Source organism: Neolamprologus multifasciatus, chromosome 7 (genome assembly GCF_963576455.1).
Source record: "Neolamprologus multifasciatus chromosome 7, fNeoMul1.2, whole genome shotgun sequence".
Classification (NCBI taxonomy): domain Eukaryota; kingdom Metazoa; phylum Chordata; class Actinopteri; order Cichliformes; family Cichlidae; genus Neolamprologus; species Neolamprologus multifasciatus.
In genome coordinates this window covers 13,275,175-13,295,244 of record NC_140445.1, presented here as the reverse complement: position 1 = coordinate 13,295,244, position 20,070 = coordinate 13,275,175, and the positions used below count along the sequence as shown (strand labels likewise).

General features: G+C 40.0%; 1 protein-coding gene across 1 annotated transcript in view; it reads left to right on the top strand.

The window, feature by feature from the left end:
* LOC146513902 (zinc finger SWIM domain-containing protein 6-like) overlaps positions 1-20,070 on the top strand; it is a 56,629-nt gene that overhangs the window by 24,972 nt on the left and 11,587 nt on the right. Inside the window, exons 2-10 of the mRNA XM_085166692.1 lie at positions 4,209-4,565; positions 5,685-5,833; positions 6,354-6,504; positions 8,707-8,886; positions 9,914-10,090; positions 10,185-10,331; positions 11,473-11,613; positions 13,785-14,045; positions 19,786-19,921. Coding sequence (XP_085022818.1) covers positions 4,209-4,565; positions 5,685-5,833; positions 6,354-6,504; positions 8,707-8,886; positions 9,914-10,090; positions 10,185-10,331; positions 11,473-11,613; positions 13,785-14,045; positions 19,786-19,921 — 1,699 coding nt within the window. The remainder of the gene's footprint in view (positions 1-4,208; positions 4,566-5,684; positions 5,834-6,353; positions 6,505-8,706; positions 8,887-9,913; positions 10,091-10,184; positions 10,332-11,472; positions 11,614-13,784; positions 14,046-19,785; positions 19,922-20,070) is intronic.

Sequence of the window (20,070 nt, the reverse complement as noted above, 5' to 3'; positions counted from 1 at the left end):
AGTTATAGTGAAACTTGAAAAAGTGTGTCGCAAACCAGAATCGGAGAACTTCAAAGTAAACGTTTTGTCTTATTGTTGAAACCAACATGTTTCAAAAGGATCATTCTTTACTTTAAGGACAAATACGCTCTCTTTCTGGTTAGTGTTTATTTCACTAACACTTAGCAAGTAGTTAGCGACCATTTGCAGATAAATTGACATCTTACGCACCGACCTTGGTGCAACTTAAAACTGTGAGGAAATGAATAGTGGTTGACTCTGTTTGTGACCTCTCTTGCAAAGAGTTGCAACCAGTTTCATCAACCAAGCAGCCTCAAGATGAACCAGTGGTGGTGTCCAGGGCTTGTTAGGTACTTGTACAGTAGAAGACCTCCATACCTTGAAATTACAACTCGACACTGGTGAACTGCAGTATCATTACATAGAAAACAAACCGGTAGTATGCATTAGTTCCAGGGTTCCCAAAGTGCCCCAAAGACCAATAGCAGTCCTTGAGATTTCATTCATGGAGAGCTCTTATATTTAGCAGCGCAGAATTAGGGGTAAATGAAACAATCACTTCTCTAGTGGTCAAAGTGGAATAAAGTAGCACAACAGTAACAATTACCAATGTAACTATCACCCCCCTAAATGGAAGTATAGGTAACATAAATATAAAAAACGTCTTTGCATTTCTACTGCATCACATCTCCAGCTTTAGTTCTTAAAATGCTCCAGACTAGTTTCCTGATGTGTTGGGAGGGAAGGAGTTAAGTATGGTTGCTATGTGGTGTACAGAGCTGTATTATGCAAGCTGTGAAGAGCAGACAGAGAGAGTGAGGAAGTGCATTACAGAATGCTGAGCTCAGGGCTTTGGCTCGCCGCCAAGCAACTCCTGCATGTGCTCACTGACACACTCAGCTGAGGGCATACCGATTTTTCCAGCAGCACTCCCTCCTCTCGAGTCACTCTCTTTCTGTTACGTCAGTGGTTCAGCTGTAGGCCAGGCATGACTGGGGCAGGGCGGCGTAACGGAGAGCACCACACATTTCATCTCGTGTGTATGTGTGTGTCTGTATAAAAAAAAAAAAAAAAAGACAGGATGTGGACTGGTGGTTGTGTGGTTGACTGAGTGTCTGCTCAACTGGAAAAGCAGAAAGAACTGAAACACCTTAGTTTTTTTTCTCTTTTCTATTTCTATACAAGTTTCACTCTCAGATATTGTCTTGTAGTCCTTCCGCCTCTTTTGTTTTTTTCTCACAAAGCACCATCACATCTGCAGACAAACGCCTACTCTTGTTCGCTTCTTTTACCAAGCAAGGGAACATCCGATTTTGATGTTGCAACTGCAGGTTGCATTCGGCACTAACATTAGTAGCTATAAATATTTGACCACGTGCGTCATAGCGATATTGCTGCAAATACTCATAGCTGTGACACAGATTTAGTGCTGTCCATAAAAACACTTGCGCCTCTCTTGATCTCTCTTCTTTTTAGTTTGATCTCTGGTTTCAAAGAAGTTGAGCCACAGATTTTACATTTATGATGTTATTCGATATAGGAAGGCTTTGAAAACATTTTTGCGTTTATTTAACAGTAAACAAATTTGTACTATGAGATTTGGTGAGAAAAAGTGAACTTGCAGGGAGTAGAACACTCGTGCTCACTTACTGTACTCTGGTTTTGTTGGTGTGCCATTACTTGGCCTGCAAAGACCAGGAGCTGATAGCTAAAGTTAGCTAGCATCTGGTCTTGCTCTTTTTCAACTCATGCAGCCTTTGCACAAGCTAAATGATTGCTGACTGTACAGAAAGTGTATTGTATCTCTTTAATATGCTTAAAGCAGACTTATAATGCTAGTTTCCAGTTCACGATTTTTATTCTTGGAATAATCTTGATCTCCTCCCTCGTGTATCCCATTAGTTCATCCTCTGTCTGAAAAAAAAGAAGCTGTTTTAGCTCCATTCCCTCTATCTTAAAGCCAACTTTGTTCTGACTGACTGACTGCTTTTGACAAACAGAAAGTTCCTACGTGGGGCTTCAGTCCTCACAGCCAGAGATATATGCCTGAGATGACCGGATATCATACAGATACAGTTAAAATAAGGAATATAAGTGTGTGTGTGTGCGTGTGTGTGTGTGTGTTAGTCTTGGTTGAATATCTTAACATCACTTTCTAAAGACATCTAATTTCTAAAGAGATATGATTTAAATCTCTTTCTGTCTACTTTCAAACGATTACTTAAACATAGACAGCATCTGACAGAAGGTTGGCTCTTTAATGCATTTCCCATTTCCTTTGGCTCAAGCGACCATCTAATAATGCTGTCTGTCATCTGTCACTGTCTGGCATGGAGGCTTATCAGCCTCCCTGTTGGCCACGTTACATGATTTTCAGTTTGAATGACAACATGATGCAAGATGTACATCATGCCCCTGCGATTCGAGGTCTAAATAAGCCACTGTTCTGCCTGTGTATCGTAAAATGAGCTGTGCATGTGCTCCCTGTAGTAAGATTAAAACAGTACAGACTAAATGAAATTGTTTATATCAGTTTAGCTCTGGCTGAGTTTATGAAACCATCTGTCATCAACTGATAACCCACTAACTCGGTCAGATTGCCCATTTATTCTAATTACAGAAGAATTTTACCCATAAAGTACTTGTTGCATTGTCATATTCTGCCAAAACATGTCCATCTGTTGTGGCTCTCAAAACTCAACACATATTTAAACCTCACTCCCACGTGGTGTTGCTGTTCTTTTAAATCTGTATTTGTCACATTTGGCTTTTATTTATATTTTTTCCCTGTCAAAACCCCTAAGCTGGGAAGAGTAAGTTCAAGGTCACATTCACATTAAAATACGTTTTTTTATTCTTTTTTTCCCAAACACACAGAGGCCTGTACATTTTGGCCATGAGAGGGCCATAGGTTCAGAATACAATAACAGTTCTCAGTGCCTGTGAATGATCCTGTCATTGCTGAAGTGCTGTTCAGGGTAAGGTAAACATTGAAGGTGTTGTAGAAAGGAAATGAAAAGGAAATGAGAAAATTTTGGTCTTTGCACTCAGTCGTGCCCTTTACCTTTTTTGTATCCATTTTTTCACCTGGGCAGCACTTAGTCGATCACGTGAAATTAAGGTAGAACCAAAGAACGAGAATAGGATCATTCTGAACAACATCCAAAGATAAAAATAGTTGTATGAAGGGATACATTTGTAGTGAATTATTACCATAATCTGGCTGCTCATTGTTTAACTGACTGTTTTGAAATACTCTCACTAGCTCCTTAATGCCAAAAAGTAGTTACATTACATTATATTATATAGTATAATATGTTACCAAACATATATTATATGATATTATTGTATTGGATACAATTATAACAACAATAAGCTTCAATTCACTTTAAGTTTTATTTAAAAAGTCCTAGAACACATATTTGTCTTAAGGTACCTTATATTGTAAGGGCAACTGGCCTTTAATGTAAAAAAAAAAGAAATAAAGAAAAAAAAACAGATTATTTTAAGTCCTATAGAGTGTAAACAGTTAAGGACCCAGCACAGATCCGTGTGGTGCTCCATTATTTTGTATATTGTAAGGAACATGTTTGTTTGTTTGTTTGTTTGTTTTAAGATGTTGGCGAGTCATTTTGTTTATGGTAAATGGTAAATGGACTGGTTCTTATATAGCGCTTTTCTACTCTTCTGAGCACTCAAAGCGCTTTACACAACTTGTGCATTCACCCATTCACACCCATTCGCACAAGCACATTTCTCTAGGTGCTTTCTAGATAACATTCACACACATTCATACTCCGATGGATGCATCGGAGAGCAATTTGGGGTTAGTATCTTGCCCAAGGATATTTGGCATGCAGACTGGGGAAGCCAGGAATCGAACCACCAACCTTCCGATCAGTAGATGACCTGCTCTACCACCTGAGCTACAGCCACTCTACTTTAACTTCCTAAATTTAAGATACCAGTTTGTGTCTATTGTACCAATGTGCTCTGGGTAGCTCAGTAGATATTGCATGAGACTTTTAATCTCAAAATTGTGGGTTTGAGTTCCATGCTGGATGCAGGTTTGTTGCAAATTATAAATAAACAAAGTATATCTTATTTTAATTTTAAGCCGTGGTTTATGATTATGTACATGGTGAAATTATGTACATGAAAATACATGGTGCGATTAATTTCTAATAGTCATTTCTGTCTCTTTGCAGGTTTTCACCTCAGTGGCACAGTAAGGGAACCCGCTACACCCTCTGAGCCAGAGCTAGTCTGCAATGTGAGCGTCAGCTTCGACCGCTGCAAAATCACAGCAGTGACATGCAGCTGCGGCAACAAGGACATTTTTTACTGTGCCCACGTTGTGGCACTCTCACTGTACCGAGTACGGAAGCCAGAGCAGGTCAAACTGCGCCTGCCCATCTCAGAGACTCTATTCCAAATGAACAGAGATCAACTGCAGAAGTTTGTTCAGTACCTAATCACAGTGCATCACACAGATGTGCTGCCGACAGCACAGAAGCTGGCAGATGAAATACTGTCACAGAACTCAGAGATCAACCAGGTCCACGGTGAGTGGAGCCACTGCTTTAAGGGTGGTTTGTGATTTTAGACAAAGACCAGGCTGTCCATAAACACAGAAACAGACACAAATAAATCCAGGTACCTGGATTAGATTAGATTTTCTTCATCTTCCATCAGTGGATTTCCAGTAGTCATCTCCATATGTACTGTGTATGTAAGTGCACCTGTACTACAGCATACAAGAAGGATACTTTGTGTGTATTTGTGATACATTGTGACACATAAGTCCCCATTTCATATATATTTGAGCAAACGTCTGCCTGAATACATTATCTTATGCTAAAAAGCATCTCTTGTATATGTAGCTTTAGTATCTTAAAATTAAACTGAAAATTACCTTCTTGAACAAATTATCTGCCTGAAAATGTACTTGTGTGTTTCTGAATTACTTTAGTATTAATGGTCTTATGTAGATTGTTGTACTAAATAGAACAAATTTAAAGTAGTGCTGCAGCTAACTATGATTTAATTTTGCTCCTGAAACAGTTGCCCATACTGATGAATCATTTTACCCTTAAAATGTCAGAACATTGTGAAATTGTCCATTTTAACTTTCTGAATCCCAGGTTGAAGTATTTTACAATACAATATATGAATGCTTAAATTATGATTTAAATAACTGGTTAACAGAATAAGAGGATGACTAAGTGTGTACATATAGTGGAACATATTTAGCATAAACCTTATGGATTATATATTCCCTGGAGTTGGGTGTTAAGCGTTAGAAATGAAGGATGCACTCTTTGCTCATGTAGAATGCTTATTGTTGCCGATTTTGCAGTATTTTCACTATTGATCAGCATTTAAGCTTGTACAGCACTAATGCTTTAATGCAAAAGGTAAACTAGTAGATATGCTGATGGTGGCATATTCATTTTGTGCTCTTCCCTGAAAAGACACTTGTTTGGAAATCAGCGCAAGTTGTTTAATCATTGTTTAAAAATAATAAGACCATATGCATTAATGGACATACGAATATATAAGTACTTGTGCTTTTGATGCTTTCACATTACATACTCTTTTGCACTGCATCAAATCAGTTTTTTTTATGAGGACATCTAGTTGTTGTTAAGAGTTACTGACTTATTCATTTTCATTCACTGCAGGAGCTCCTGATCCGACAGCGGGGGCAAGTGTAGATGACGAGAACTGTTGGCATCTGGATGAGGAGCAAGTCCAGGAACAGGTCAAGCTCTTTCTCTCCCAGGGCGGGTACCATGGCTCAGGAAAGCAGCTCAACTTACTGTTCAGCAAGGTACTGACCCACTAATCACATCATGTCTTATATGTACAGCGATTTTGTTGATTTTATGTATATTTATTCTGATACTCTACAAGCTATTTGCACTGATGGTCAAAACACCTTCCAAATTTAATACCTTAAGGCAGGGGTGGGCAATTCCAGGCCCCGAGGGCCGGTGTCCTGCAGGTTTTAGATCTCACCTTGGGTCAACACACCTGAATCACATAATTAGTTCGTTACCAGGCCTCTGGAGAACTGCAGGAGCTAATTTAGCCATTTAAATCAGCTGTGTTGGTTCAAGGACACATCTAAAACCTGCAGGGACACCGGCCCTCGAGGCCTGGAGTTGGCCCCCCTGCCTTAAGGGGTACCAGAATGATCCATGCTTGGTCTTTTATCATTTACATTAAAAGTGTTTTATTTCTTTGGTGAAATTAAAATAATCCAGAACTGTCACCTTGATTTTGATCCTATTATCTGATTAAATAAAAGTGATATATACCATTTACTCACAGTGACGTTGTCTCTGCAGGTGAGAGAGATGCTGAAGATGAGGGACTCCAATGGAGCTCGCATGTTAACACTGATCACAGAGCAGTTCATGGGTGACCCTAGATTGGCGCTGTGGAGGCAACAGGGGACGGCCATGACTGACAAGTACAGGCAGCTGTGGGACGAACTAGGTACAGTGATAACAGGCACACAAACAGAATTTCAGTAAACCTCAGTAAACACTTTTCTGATAAGTTTATTATCTCAATCAGTAGTTTTACGTCTTATTGAATACAGTGTCATATGAATTTTGTAAATTATGCTCCCGGATAAAAAAAAGTGACATCCTGTTTAAAAAAACCCAAACAAACAAAAATACAAAAAACAAATCAAATCAAGACTGATGTGATGGTCCATTTGAGGCCTCATAACAGGAGTTTGCTAATAGGTGACATCAAGATTCGCCCATCTTTTATATACAGTCTATGGCTGTTTCTAATCGCTTGTCGCAGATGGTGACTGTTCCTTTTGCAGAAACAGACCAAAAACTAAACAAAACCAGCCAGACCCCAAGTGTAAATCTGACATATTTGCTTGTGATCAAAGATAACTCAGATTTCCCTTAAAAACAAACTCAAAATCCTGTTTTCATGAACATTTAAGTCCTTTTTATAAAAATTCTAATATTAAATATTAAATCGTAAATATTAATGTTTTACTTATTTCCCCATCTTCTGTTTTCTTTCCTTCCCCTGTGTGTTGCTGTTGAAGATTCTTTCTCTGCATTTCGTCACTCACGTGTGACGTCGCCCTGCTGTTTTCCCTCCTCCGTGTTGTCCTTGGTGCACCCTTAACAAAGAGACAGAGGATAAAGCCTGTCTCCTCCTTCCCCTTCCCCCTCATTGTGAGCCTCCCTCCCTCCCTCCTGTATTCACTTCATCCCTCCTCTCACCACTTGTCTTCTCTTTTTTTTGGACATCTTTTTTCCTTCAGTTTCGTTTTGCCCTAACATATTCATTATTCCCTTCATCCTTCTTCAACCTCTTTGATTGTGTGTGTGTGTGTGTGTGTGTGTGTGTGTGTGTGTGTGTGTGTGTGTGTGTGTGTGTGTGTGTGTGTGTATGTGTGTGTTATTTTTTTCACTACTGTCTTCATGGTTTTAGCCAACAGTGCAATTAATCTCCCAATTGTTTATGGAGCTGCAACAATTAGTTGAGTAATACAGCACCAGGAATTGAATTGGCATAATCACTTACTGATTTTAGTCTTTTCCTTTTGTGGTCATTTTGTCACACAAAACAGAACATCATATATTAGCAGCACATGCTTGGACTGTTCAGAACGAATTGGCACTTTCTCGAATTTGGTTACAACAACAATATGAGTATTTCCTTCCGCTTGGCATCTTTCTTGGCCTTAAGACAACAATTCTGATGGCTAAAGATCCAAACGGGACACAAAAAACAAAAAAAAAACAAAAAAAAAAACCCCAATATGAATATTTCCTGAGCCTAATCATCTGTAGGATTCACCTTTATTCTTTTGGCTGTTGGTGTTAGTTTTTCCAGAGCTAGAAATAACCATATTTAGAGAAGCCTATGATGTAGTTATTAACTAATGCTGACAAGCATGTGCTAACAAGCTGAATTAATAAACTAAAACATGTGCAAACACATCCACACAGGCATGGATAGCTGCTGATTAGCGCTTAGCGGTCGAAGCATAGACTTCTTTGATGGTCTCAATCACACAGCAAGCTATATTACTTGACAGATAATTTCATTAAAATGCTATAATCTGCTATAATGCTATAATTTACATGAAAAGGTGACTTCAGCTAGTGCAGGTGAGGCTAATAGCTACACTTGCCAGTGTTGACTTATCCATCAGTCAAAGTAGTCACCTCAAATTTTAAGCTTTATCAGTATCAAAAAGGATGAGTTATTAAAACAAAAACAGCTCTCTGATGTTTTGTAACGGGAAATTAGCTGTACTGAAATTTGAAACTGAAATTGGCTGTCCGAGGTTAACAGGGGAGGTAAATGGTCTGCTTTTGCAGCCAGCCTCAAGTGGCCATTAGAGGAACTGCAGATCCTTTCTTGTATTTCTTTTTTTTGGCACTTCCATGTTTGCTTCATTTTTCAGCCCTTAAGGTTGCCGGTTCAACTGAGCACAAAACAATCTCATGATTTATAAACCAGCATAATCAACAGTTTAATCAATAATGAAAGTATTGGCTAGCAGCAGCCCTCAATTATTTAACAAGTTAACTTGAAGCTACAAAACTTTATGGGTTATTAAATTCCTTTTTTTTCATTCTGTTCTCTTGCTGTAAGTCTCAGAACAGGAGAGCAAAGTTTGTAAGCGTAATATATCTGGATATGTGTGTGCAGGAGCCCTGTGGATGTGCATCGTGCTGAACCCCCACTGCAAACCTGAGAAGAAGGCTTTCTGGCTACGTCAGCTTCGCAGGTGGAACAGCGTGGACGTCTGCCCCTTGGAGGACGGTAACCATAGTAGCGAACTGACCAATCTGACCAACGTTCTGCCCCAGGGCCCTGCTGGTAACCCAGGTGAGATGACACCAGGCAGAAATATGTCTTCCTATTGTTTTATTCCCAGACGCTCTCCTGCATCACATCATTTCTTTGTCCAATCTCCAGCAGCACTGCCCCCCCCCCCCCCCCCCCCCCCCCCCAAAAAAAAAAAAAAAAAAAATCAAGTCTCCTTTCAATCTCGGCAGCTGTGAGCCTTTTTACCTTTTTACTAATAGAATGATCCTAATAACACATTTGAGGTCCTGAAGCTTTTTCTGGCTCTATTCTCTCCTCAGCTTTAGCTAAATCTGAGAAAATCCAGTGAAATTAATGTTTCTTTCAGGCAATAATAAAAATGTTTCAAATGAGCTGAAAGGACCTTTTATTACTGCTGAGATTTTTGCCTGTAACACTGCTGCACTTGTTATGTTACTGACCTTTTTTCAGTTCAACTTATTCAACTTACTCATTATACATCTTGTCACTCTCTTATTCTTTGTCTTTTTCATATACACTCCCAATCAATAAATTGAATGCTCAAAAAAATGTTTTCTCTCACTGCCATTTCTTTTTGTTGCATGTTGAAGCTCTACTTGGAACCTTGTTAAGATCCAACCATGCAAAATAAGATTTTTTTCTGCCATTTTTCAAGCAATCTTAAACTTTTGTATTCAGCTTTTGTAGCACTTTGGGAAATCTAAGACTGGAAATATAACTGTGTCACAAAAATGAAACCATCCATCAGGACTTTTGTACTAGGCTGTAAACATGCCTTTTAACTCCTGGTCATTTTAACCCCTGATCATTCCAAAAATTTATCAAATCAAAAAAAAAGTTTGCGCTTGACCTCAGAGTCAGCCTCAGGTAGCCAAAGGAGGAACCCGAAGGGAACCAGTATCATGTAGGCTTCAAATAAATTTCTCAGATGGAAATTTAATTAATAAATTGCTTTGCCTTTATCATCAAACTATGTTGATTAAATAATCTAATTAGGCACACAAAATAAACCACCACACTCCACTACCTCGCAGCTTGACGTTTAAAAATCTGACATCTCTCACAGACTCGCTGTCTCGGCCTCACCGGACGGTCTTCACACGAGCCATCGAGGCCTGCGACCTGCACTGGCAGGACCCCCACCTGCAAAACATCATTACGGAGGACCACTACACCAACTACTGCTACCATGAGAACCTCGACTCGTCCCTCTTCGACACCCGAGGGTGGCCTTTGTGGCATGGTGAGAGAGAAGAGTTGTGGTTAGAGATAACAAGAAATAAATGTAGAAAAAAAAGCAGAAGGAATACAAATGAAATAACTTCTCCTTCCCACAGAGCACGTCCCTACAGCGTGTGCCCGAGTGGATGCCCTGAGATCACACGGATACCCCAAAGAAGCGCTCAGGCTGGCCATCGCCATTGTCAACACACTGCGGCGGCAGCAGCAGAAACAGCTGGAGCTCTTTCGCTCCCACAAAAAAGGTCAGCGTACCCTCTTTTAATGTGCTCTTTAGTTTTGCTTTCCTACTTTTAATCAGTGCCCTCCAAAGTCTGTTTTCATTTTACTGCTGTATTATCTGTATACACAACGTCTGTTCACCCGTGAAGAAGAACACATCCTCACTTGCTCTTATTTAGGTTTCCCTCTTACAGGAACTTGGCCAGTCAAGCACGTATGCAACAAATGGAAAAATATTATTTTGCATTGAACTAAAGTGCAAATGTTCATGCATCTTTACAAACATCCATCTGTTCGATTGCTCTTGTTTTTGTTTGTTTGTTTGTTTGTTAAGGTTATTGGTGCTATCTGCTTGTATAATTCAAATTTGGGCTTGAACATTCATGGGGAACATTTATTTGGGAGATAGTCATTCTGAGTGAAGAAGGGGGGGGGGGGGGGTTCAATTACTGCGTTTGTGGAGCCCTGTGGCTCAGTCAAAGTTCTCTATGAAAGACCGGTCTAACATAAATAGGGGCTTTTTATTAACTGTAAATCATGCAAAATTATGCCAACAGAGCTGTAGAATAAAAATAGAGACCTAGAAATTTGCATGTGTGGATTAAGTGGAACTGCATCTTGGAGATCTTTACCCCTTTACCACAGGTTATTTGTTTTTTGTGCTTTATGGAGTAGATTAAAGTGTCTCTGCGTATCTGTATCTATATATTCCTATCTATGTATTCCTTCAATGACACTGACATCATGGCTCTGTGGGGGTCACACCATCTGTTGCTGGAGACCCTAATTAGATATGCATACAAGTTGTATTTAGTTTTCTGTGACACTTTCTATCAGTTTAACACCAGAGTGTCAACAGTTCATCAACAGTCATTTACAACCATGAAAGATTATTTCATATGCAGGAATTTATATCCGACTCTGTTCTGGTGACAGGAAATATAAAAAAAAGACAATATAGAAACAACAGGAAAAGAGGATGTGTGGTGGATTTGGGTTGCAAAGGGGCTTGCAGAAATGTGTGCAGGCTTAAGTCAGTTAAATAGTATACCCTATATGAGAGACATGGATGTTTTAGGCTTATTCAGCATCATGACATGGTCTTCCTAGCCTGCCTAAACTAATGTTTTAAACTAATACTTACTTGCGCTTGTGTTACTGCAGAGCTGCTAAACAGAGGAATTACAGCAGTCACCAACCTGGAAGGATGGGTGGGCCACCCTCTGGACCCCATCGGCACTCTTTTCAGCACCCTCATGGAGACGGGGAGGGGCAGTGAGGAGGGAACACTACTTGATTTCTCAGGTGCGTGCAGATTGCTCACATCCTCTGGTGCCAAAATTCTTTCTGAAGACGGGTGCCTTTGTTTGCTCTAATTCTTTTGTGAGATATTTTCATACTATGTCCTTTTTTTGGGGGGGGGGGGGGGGGGGGGACAGTTGATAATATTTATGGAAGATGTGTGTTTGCTGAAATTACCTAGAGAACCCTACAAGGCACAGATTTTTAAGAGGTAATAGGGCAAAAGTATGGTGAGTCACTGATGAGGTTTAACATTGTATTGGATTTTGTAGTGTTACCATAGGATGCAAAGTCAAAGAAATGTAGTGGTAGTAGAAAGTACAATATTGTCCTCTGATATATAATGATATAGAAATATACAGTAGCTGAAAATGAAAATACTCAAGTGATTATGTATGTATGGTTGCTTTCCTTTGCTGCAGATGTTATACACACACACACACACACACACACACATTTTCCAGAGTGTGCCTCCAACATTTACACTGCAGTGATTGTATTTTCTCTGTCAGAGCTGCAGGCCCTCAGGTCGCAATCAGCACAGATGACACAGACATGCTGATTGGCCTCCAGTCATCCTCCAATAACAGCTCATGAATAAGAAATGCAGCAGGAAAAACACTCCAATTAAAATGCATTAATTATGCAGGGAGCTCAGCGAGACGAATTTCAGCGTACTGTAGCCAGAACAGACGTCACATTAGCACTCGGTTTTGCTTGTAAAGAACAGTTTTTTCAGGAACTGCTCAGGGCCCTTCATTTTTATGTTCTAGATTTAATTTAAAAAAAAAATAACCCTGATTTTATACACCATCAATCTACAATGAATTCTTAATGAAAACTGAAATCTCCTTATTAAAATAAGTTTTCAGAGACTTAATTCAGTACTTTGTAGAGGTACCCTTAGCTGCAGTTATGTAATTGTGTCATGTTGGAAAAGCCTCCACAGGCTTTTCCTGTCGATGGTGGAGGTCTCCAAGATGCAGCACCTAGATTTGGGCAGTTCATCCCATTTTGTTTTCTATCTCGTGTCAGGCTTGGCAGGATGGCATGGCAAGCATCTGAACCGTTGTATTCAGAGTTTTCCACAGGTAGTCTGTGAGGTGTTGGCTGAGACACTCAACTTCAGCCCTAAAGACTTGTCCTGAGACCATTCCATTATTATCTTTGCCAGTTTAGATTCTTGTTACGCTGAAAGCTGAACTGTAGTCCCAGTCTTTGGTCTCTGGAGGGGGTTTTCTTCAATAAATTCTGTTTGGCTGCATTTATTCTCTTAGTCCTAACTGATCTCTCTTACCCTTTCCCCTTCTTAGAAGCACCACCACAGCAGGGAGCTACTGCCACCATCCTTCACTTAGCTGTCTTTTTTCCTCGTGTTCTCTCAGCCCTTTATATACAATTTCTTAAGCTCTTAGCAGTCATAAATATTTCGCTCAGACTGACTTTCATCCAGCTGTTTTACTGTAAAGGTCTAACTAGTGCAGTGCTGTTGAGTTGGTTTGCATGTTTTTTTTTCTCTGCAGAGGGCTCCTCTTTTTAGATGTATGATGAACTCTATGAAAAGATTAGATGGTATCAAAGCACCAGCTATAAAGATAAATTGTTTTTATACCAAAGTGTTTGGTATCATACATACACTGCTCATACACACTTCAGCTGTGGTGGTTTGCATTGAGACTCTTGGACCTTTACTTTGTAAAGGTTTATTGAGTGTAGATTGATGGGTAAAAATTGTCAATTGACAAATTTGACAATTGTCAAAATTGTCCTTCAAGAAGTGAAGGAACTTTTTATAGTGAATATAAGGCTTTTTTTTGGTGGGAAGGTTTTCAATTAAGCCTGTGCTATTTATAACTGTGTGTGTGTGTGTGTGTGTGTGTGTGTGTGTGTGTGTGTGTGTGTGTGTGTGTGTGTGTGTGTGTGTGTGTGCGTGCTCATTAGGGACTGTTAATTCTCCTGGGATGAACTGTAAGGTCTGCCAAGACATCATTAAACCATTAAAACACATGATTACCATCAGGAGGGTACACAGTGAGGAAAATGGAACACGAGAATGAACAAACAGATCAGTAGATTTATCAATACTCAGCTCAATCTGCACCCCAAAGGGGACATTGTCCTTGCTAAGTCATCTCTCACCCTGTCCTCCTCCCACCTCTCTCTCTTACCCTCAGGCTCGCTGGGTTCAGGCAGATGGACGGAGCATCCGGTTTTCCCAGCGCAGCGTTTCTTGGAAGAAGGAGAGTCTTTCCTGTCGTTGGCCGTGGAGACAGCTCTCATTGGACTGGGGCAGCAGAGAGTGATGCCAGACGGCCTTTACGCTCAGGAGAAAGTGTGTCGCAATGAAGAGCAGCTATTGGGCAAGCTTCAAGAAATTGATTTAAACGACATGCTGGTGAAGATCTTCCGGAAGCAAGCTGTGTTACTGCTAGAGGGTGAGTAGGACCCAACTTTAACAACATTAAGCCGCTTTTTCGAACAATGAGCCATTGCTGTAATCCGTTTTTTTTTTTTGGAGTAAGTTCTTCTCCCTATATATATATATATATTAGGGGTGCAACGATACTCGTATCGATATCGAACCGTTCGATACAGTGCTTTCGGTTCGGTACGCATATGTATCGAACGATACAACATTTTTAATTTATTTTATCAACTTTCCTTCTGACGGTGCTGTCTGTGTTGAGCGCTCAGTGGATCTGCGCTCGACAGTGCAGCCTAGGCGGAGTAGTCGAACACAGATTCACTGAGCGCAGGGCAAGCTAGCGAGACAGAAGCTAGGCTAGTTGCAACATGGCAAATTGAACCTCCCCCACCCTCATTCAGATCTGGCGTTTGGAACTATTTTGGTTTTCATGTGATGTATGACCCTGAAGGTAAGCCTGTCATGGACAAAAGTAAAACAGTATGTTGGATGTGCCAGCAATGCTCAATTGGTGGGAACTAGTGTGTTAGCGCAGTTAGCTCGTTAATGTGTTGACGTCTTCCAGCCCCACTCATGAGGTGATCCGCGGTAGCTCGTTAACGGAGATTTGCCGTGTTGTGACGTTAATGTCATTTCAGATTTACGCTGACAGCACTAGTGGGAACACAACCAATATGACTGCACATTTACTCCGACATCATCCTAGTGCAAAGACAAGTGGAAGCAGAGAAAAACAACAAGCAGCATGCTACAAACTTTACCCGAGTCATTTAGACAGCCGTTAGCACACGATTCTCCTTATGGGGACCTGATATGTTTAATATGCTGCTGAGAATATAGCCCAGAAGAAGCGTATAGTATAGCTTTTATTTTGGAAAGAGACATTTCTCCATAATAAACTCTCTTTTCCAAAGATGAGTGATTCCTCAATCAGATACAGGGCTCGCAAAATCGCTAGCCCGACGGGGCTTTTTTCCAGTCGGGCTACCAAAATCTATCTCTGCCCTGCCCGTCGGCCTATCCTAGGAAGGAAAAATATATGTCAATGCTTTTGCATTCTTTTGGAAATGTAGCTGGGTAATTATGTCATTGGCATCGGCCACTGTCAATATGTGACATACTGAAATCGCGTTTGAATTTGCGCTTGTTTTTTGCTTTCACTTTGCAATCGCGTGAACTGTGTATAGAGAGCGACAGTACTGATTGGTGAGTGATGATAATTTGCGCACCAATTCCTCTGACATCGTCTTATCAATCGTTAGCTTACTATGCAAACATGACAAGTGAAATCTCCCGCAGCTTAAACATGTGAGAGGTTGATCGCGCAGAGAATCGCTGAGCGTTATGTTAGTGCGTGTGTAAAAGCAGCAGGATATATATTTTAGTTCTGCTGAGCCAAATAAGACAGGTCAGCGTGAAGAAGTGACAGCCAAAGAAAAGCTTACCACAAAACGGAAAGGTTATGACAAATCAGACTATAAGGAAAAAAGAAAGTGCAGCTTTATGGTTTCATGGACAAAAGAATTTCTGTGGCTGCAATATGACGAGCTAAATAACCAGGGCTGCACATAAGTGGTCCGCAGGTGCGCATTCGCTGTCAAAATAAAAACCCGCACAAGATAAGAAGTTGCAACGCGTGTTTGCGTACATAAGATTTTCAGGAGGACAGACATTTGTTTAGAACTCTTAAAGATGTCGAAGAAGCTCCTTTAAGCAGTTACTGTGATGTTCCTCCACCTCCAAAGAAATGTCAGAAGGAGTCCGAACCACAAAAGAAGCGCGTATTCTCTGAAAAGTGGTTGCAGGAGGTGAGCTGGCTTCAAACAAATGATGAACGCACAGAGATGTGGTGCAGAATGTGCCGTGAAAATTTAATAAATGACAAATTAATAAAAAGGCATGAACATTTTTTTTGTATCGAAAAAATATCGAACCGTGACACCAAAGTATCGAACCGAACCGAACCGTGAATTTTGTGTATCGTTGCACCCCTAATATATATATATATATATATATATATATATATATATATATATATGTATATATGTATGTATATATATATATATATATATATATATATATATATATATATATATATACATACATACATACAGTGGGGCAAAAAAGTATTTAGTCAGCCACCGATTGTGCAAGTTCCCCCACTTAAAATGATGACAGAGGTCAGTAATTTGCACCAGAGGTACACTTCAACTGTGAGAGACAGAATGTGAAAAAAAAATCCATGAATTCACATGGTAGGATTTGTAAAGAATTTATTCGTAAATCAGGGTGGAAAATAAGTATTTGGTCACCTCAAACAAGGAAAATCCCTGGCTCTCACAGACCTGTAACGTCTTCTGTAAGAAGCTTTTCTGTCCCCCACTCGTTACCTGTATGAATGGCACCTGTTTGACCTCATCATCTGTATAAAAGACACCTGTCCACAGCCTCAACCAGTCAGACTCCAAACGCCGCCATGGCCAAGACCAAAGAGCTTTCGAAGGACACCAGGAAAAGAATTGTAGACCTGCACCAGACTGGGAAGAGTGAATCTACAATAGGCAAGCAGCTTGGTGTGAAAAAATCAACTGTGGGAGCAATCATCAGAAAATGGAAGACACACAAGACCACTGATAATCTCCCTCGATCTGGGGCTCCACGCAAGATCTCATCCCGTGGGGTCAAAATGATCATGAGAACGGTGAGCAAAGATCCCAGAACCACACGGGGGGACCTGGTGAATGACCTGCAGAGAGCTGGGACCAAAGTAACAAAGGTCACCATCAGTAACACACTACAACGGCAGGGAATCAAATCCCGCAGTGCCAGACGTGTTCCGCTGCTGAAGCCAGTGCATGTCCAGGCCCGTCTGAAGTTTGCCAGAGAGCACATGGATGATACAGCAGAGGATTGGGAGAATGTCATGTGGTCAGATGAAACCAAAGTAGAACTTTTTGGTATAAACTCAACTCGTCGTGTTTGGAGGAAGAAGAATACTGAGTTGCATCCCAAGAACACCATACCTACTGTGAAGCATGGGGGTGGAAACATCATGCTATGGGGCTGTTTTTCTGCCAAGGGGACAGGACGACTGATCCGTGTTAAGGACAGAATGAATGGGGCCAAGTATCGTGAGATTTTGAGCCAAAACCTCCTTCCATCAGTGAGAACTTTGAAGATGAAACGAGGCTGGGTCTTCCAACATGACAATGATCCAAAACACACCGCCCGGGCAACAAAGGAGTGGCTCCGTAAGAAGCATTTGAAAGTCCTGGAGTGGCCTAGCCAGTCTCCAGACCTCAACCCCATAGAAAATCTGTGGCGGGAGTTGAAAGTCCGTGTTGCTCGGCGACAGCCCCAAAACATCACTGCTCTTGAGAAGATCTGCATGGAGGAATGGGCCAAAATACCAGCTACTGTGTGTGCAAACCTGGTAAAGACCTATAGTAAACGTTTGACCTCTGTTATTGCCAACAAAGGTTATGTTACAAAGTATTGAGTTGTATTTTTGTTATTGACCAAATACTTATTTTCCACCCTGATTTACGAATAAATTCTTTACAAATCCTACCATGTGAATTCATGGATTTTTTTTTTCACATTCTGTCTCTCACAGTTGAAGTGTACCTCTGGTGCAAATTACTGACCTCTGTCATCATTTTAAGTGGGGGAACTTGCACAATCGGTGGCTGACTAAATACTTTTTTGCTCCACTGTATGTATGTATATGTGTATATGTGTGTGTGTGTGTGTGTGTGTGTGTGTGTATGTATATATATGTATATATATATATATGTGTGTGTGTGTGTGTGTGTGTGTGTATGTATGTATGTATATATATATAAAAATAAATAAAATTTTTACTAGATTGCACAATGCTACTTAGTGAGATTTTGTTGCCTTTGGACTGGACCAGGTAAGCAAAAACAGCCTCTATGTCAAGCTAAGCTAGCCTGCAACCCTCTAGCATCTTTAACCCTACACATTAGGTTAAAAGTTGAGATGCACTCCTCGTGAATGTGAATGTTTGGGCTGAATGACTACAAAACATTGATCTTTAAAAGTGTAAAATTCAAGAAGAAGGTTCCTCGTTCAAATCTTGTGGTCAATTGGTTTTCGTCCAGGATATTAAGTGTCCTAAATATGACCTTGTTTTTACTGAAGAAAATCCCAAATAATTGTGCATCAAATTCTTTGACCCTGGACTCATGTTAATAAAGAAATGGCAAGATTTCATAAAGAGTTCATAATGGTGTGCATGAAAAGGTGGTGAGAAGAAAATTTCCATTTCACACCCTGACCCACAGACAGCTTAAAGAACAGACTCAGTGTGTACAGGGTTGTTAACTCTGTGTACTTTGCAGGTTCTGTGCTGTACATGTACGTTTACACTTCGTTTGGAGTCCCGTATTTACAATTGTGGACTTGTTTGCATTGTCAGTCTGTTGTCGCTGTGTATTTGTCTGTGTGTGTGTTTTTTAGGGCTCTAGTTTTCCTGCCAATATGTCTTTTGCACACCATGGTTGTGTTTATTGGGTAAAATTATTCGCTGTCCTGATATTATGAAAAAAATGTTAACACAAAATAATCTCGTGATATTCTACTCTATTCTATTGTCAGCAAAAGCCCACTAAAAGCTGACATTTCCTGTGCCAGAAAGCTCCGCTGTTCTCCAAAAGCATATTAAAAGCACATCCATGAGTCAACACTGTTGTATTGTGCGACACATTGTGCGACACTACACATTGTAGTCTGTTTTAGTTTACTTCTCACGTACAGCAGAACAAACCTAACTCACTGTTGTTTTTAGTCTTTTCATGCAAATTGTTTGCAGATTCCAGGTTAAGATGTTAAAAAGATTAATTTCTAATACAAAACTGAACTTTCACTAAAAACCATAATCGGCCAGAAGTACCAAATGTATATTCGTTTACAGTTAAAAATAGTTTATTTATTTTAGTGTAGAAAAAAACTGTTCCAGGTGATCTGAGAATTTAAAAATGAAACTACATAATTGTGATTTTCTTTTTCATTTTTAAAAAGAGACTTGAATACGAAATAAAAACCAGTGAGCTTGGAGTGTGTGAGTGAAAAAATTGCTTATTGTATATTCCACAAAGAACCGGGCAGTTATCCACTAACAGCTGCAAGGCTTAAAAAAGTGAAGGAAATAATCATTTTAATATATATTATCAAAGTCTGTAAATCTTTATTTCTTTTAACGCATTTTAGCTCTTTTATTTATAACGTATAAAGAAATAAAGCATGAGAAAATTGTGAATGACCCCAGCATTTCAATTAAATCCAATAACTTCTTTAATTTAACTGAATTATTGTCTTAGAGAAAACCAATATTGAATTTAATAGAAGCGATTATATGAAATAAGCCCTTTTTGTGCCACCACACCAGCACTTGAAAGCTTTTCCTAGAAGCTGTTTCATTTTCTTTAGAACTACATGCAGATTGACATGTTTCAGGATGTCCTCTTGCACAGTTTAAAAGCAAAACGTTTCTGCTTTCTGTTTCACCAACACAGTGATCAACCCTCTGATACAGAGCTGACTCACACACTTCAGCTTTGCTTTGTGGGTTTAATCAGCACTATCAAACTTGTTAACGTCAGGCTGGGAAGCAATCTGGTACATAGGGTTACCACCCAGTCATATATGAAGCTCTTCTCTGCACTCATCTGTATTCATGTCGACTCTGTACAGACTGAACTGATCCATGTGTTTCTTGTTTCTTCCAGCTGGTCCTTACAGTGGTCTGGGGGAAATACTCTACAGAGAGAGTGTCCCCATGCACACTTTTGCCAAGTTTCTGTTCACCTCCCTGCTACCTCACGATGCTGAACTGGCATATAGAATTGCACTGAGGGCTATGAGGTGAGTTACATGCTGTCTATATTTAAATGTAGTTTAAATATAGACATGAGAAAACATAAAAACAAAACCAACAACATTCTGAAAACAGGATGTTTCACTTTCCAGTTGCTTGTTTTTGAATGGATAGACAAGGTGACAGTTCAAGGTAA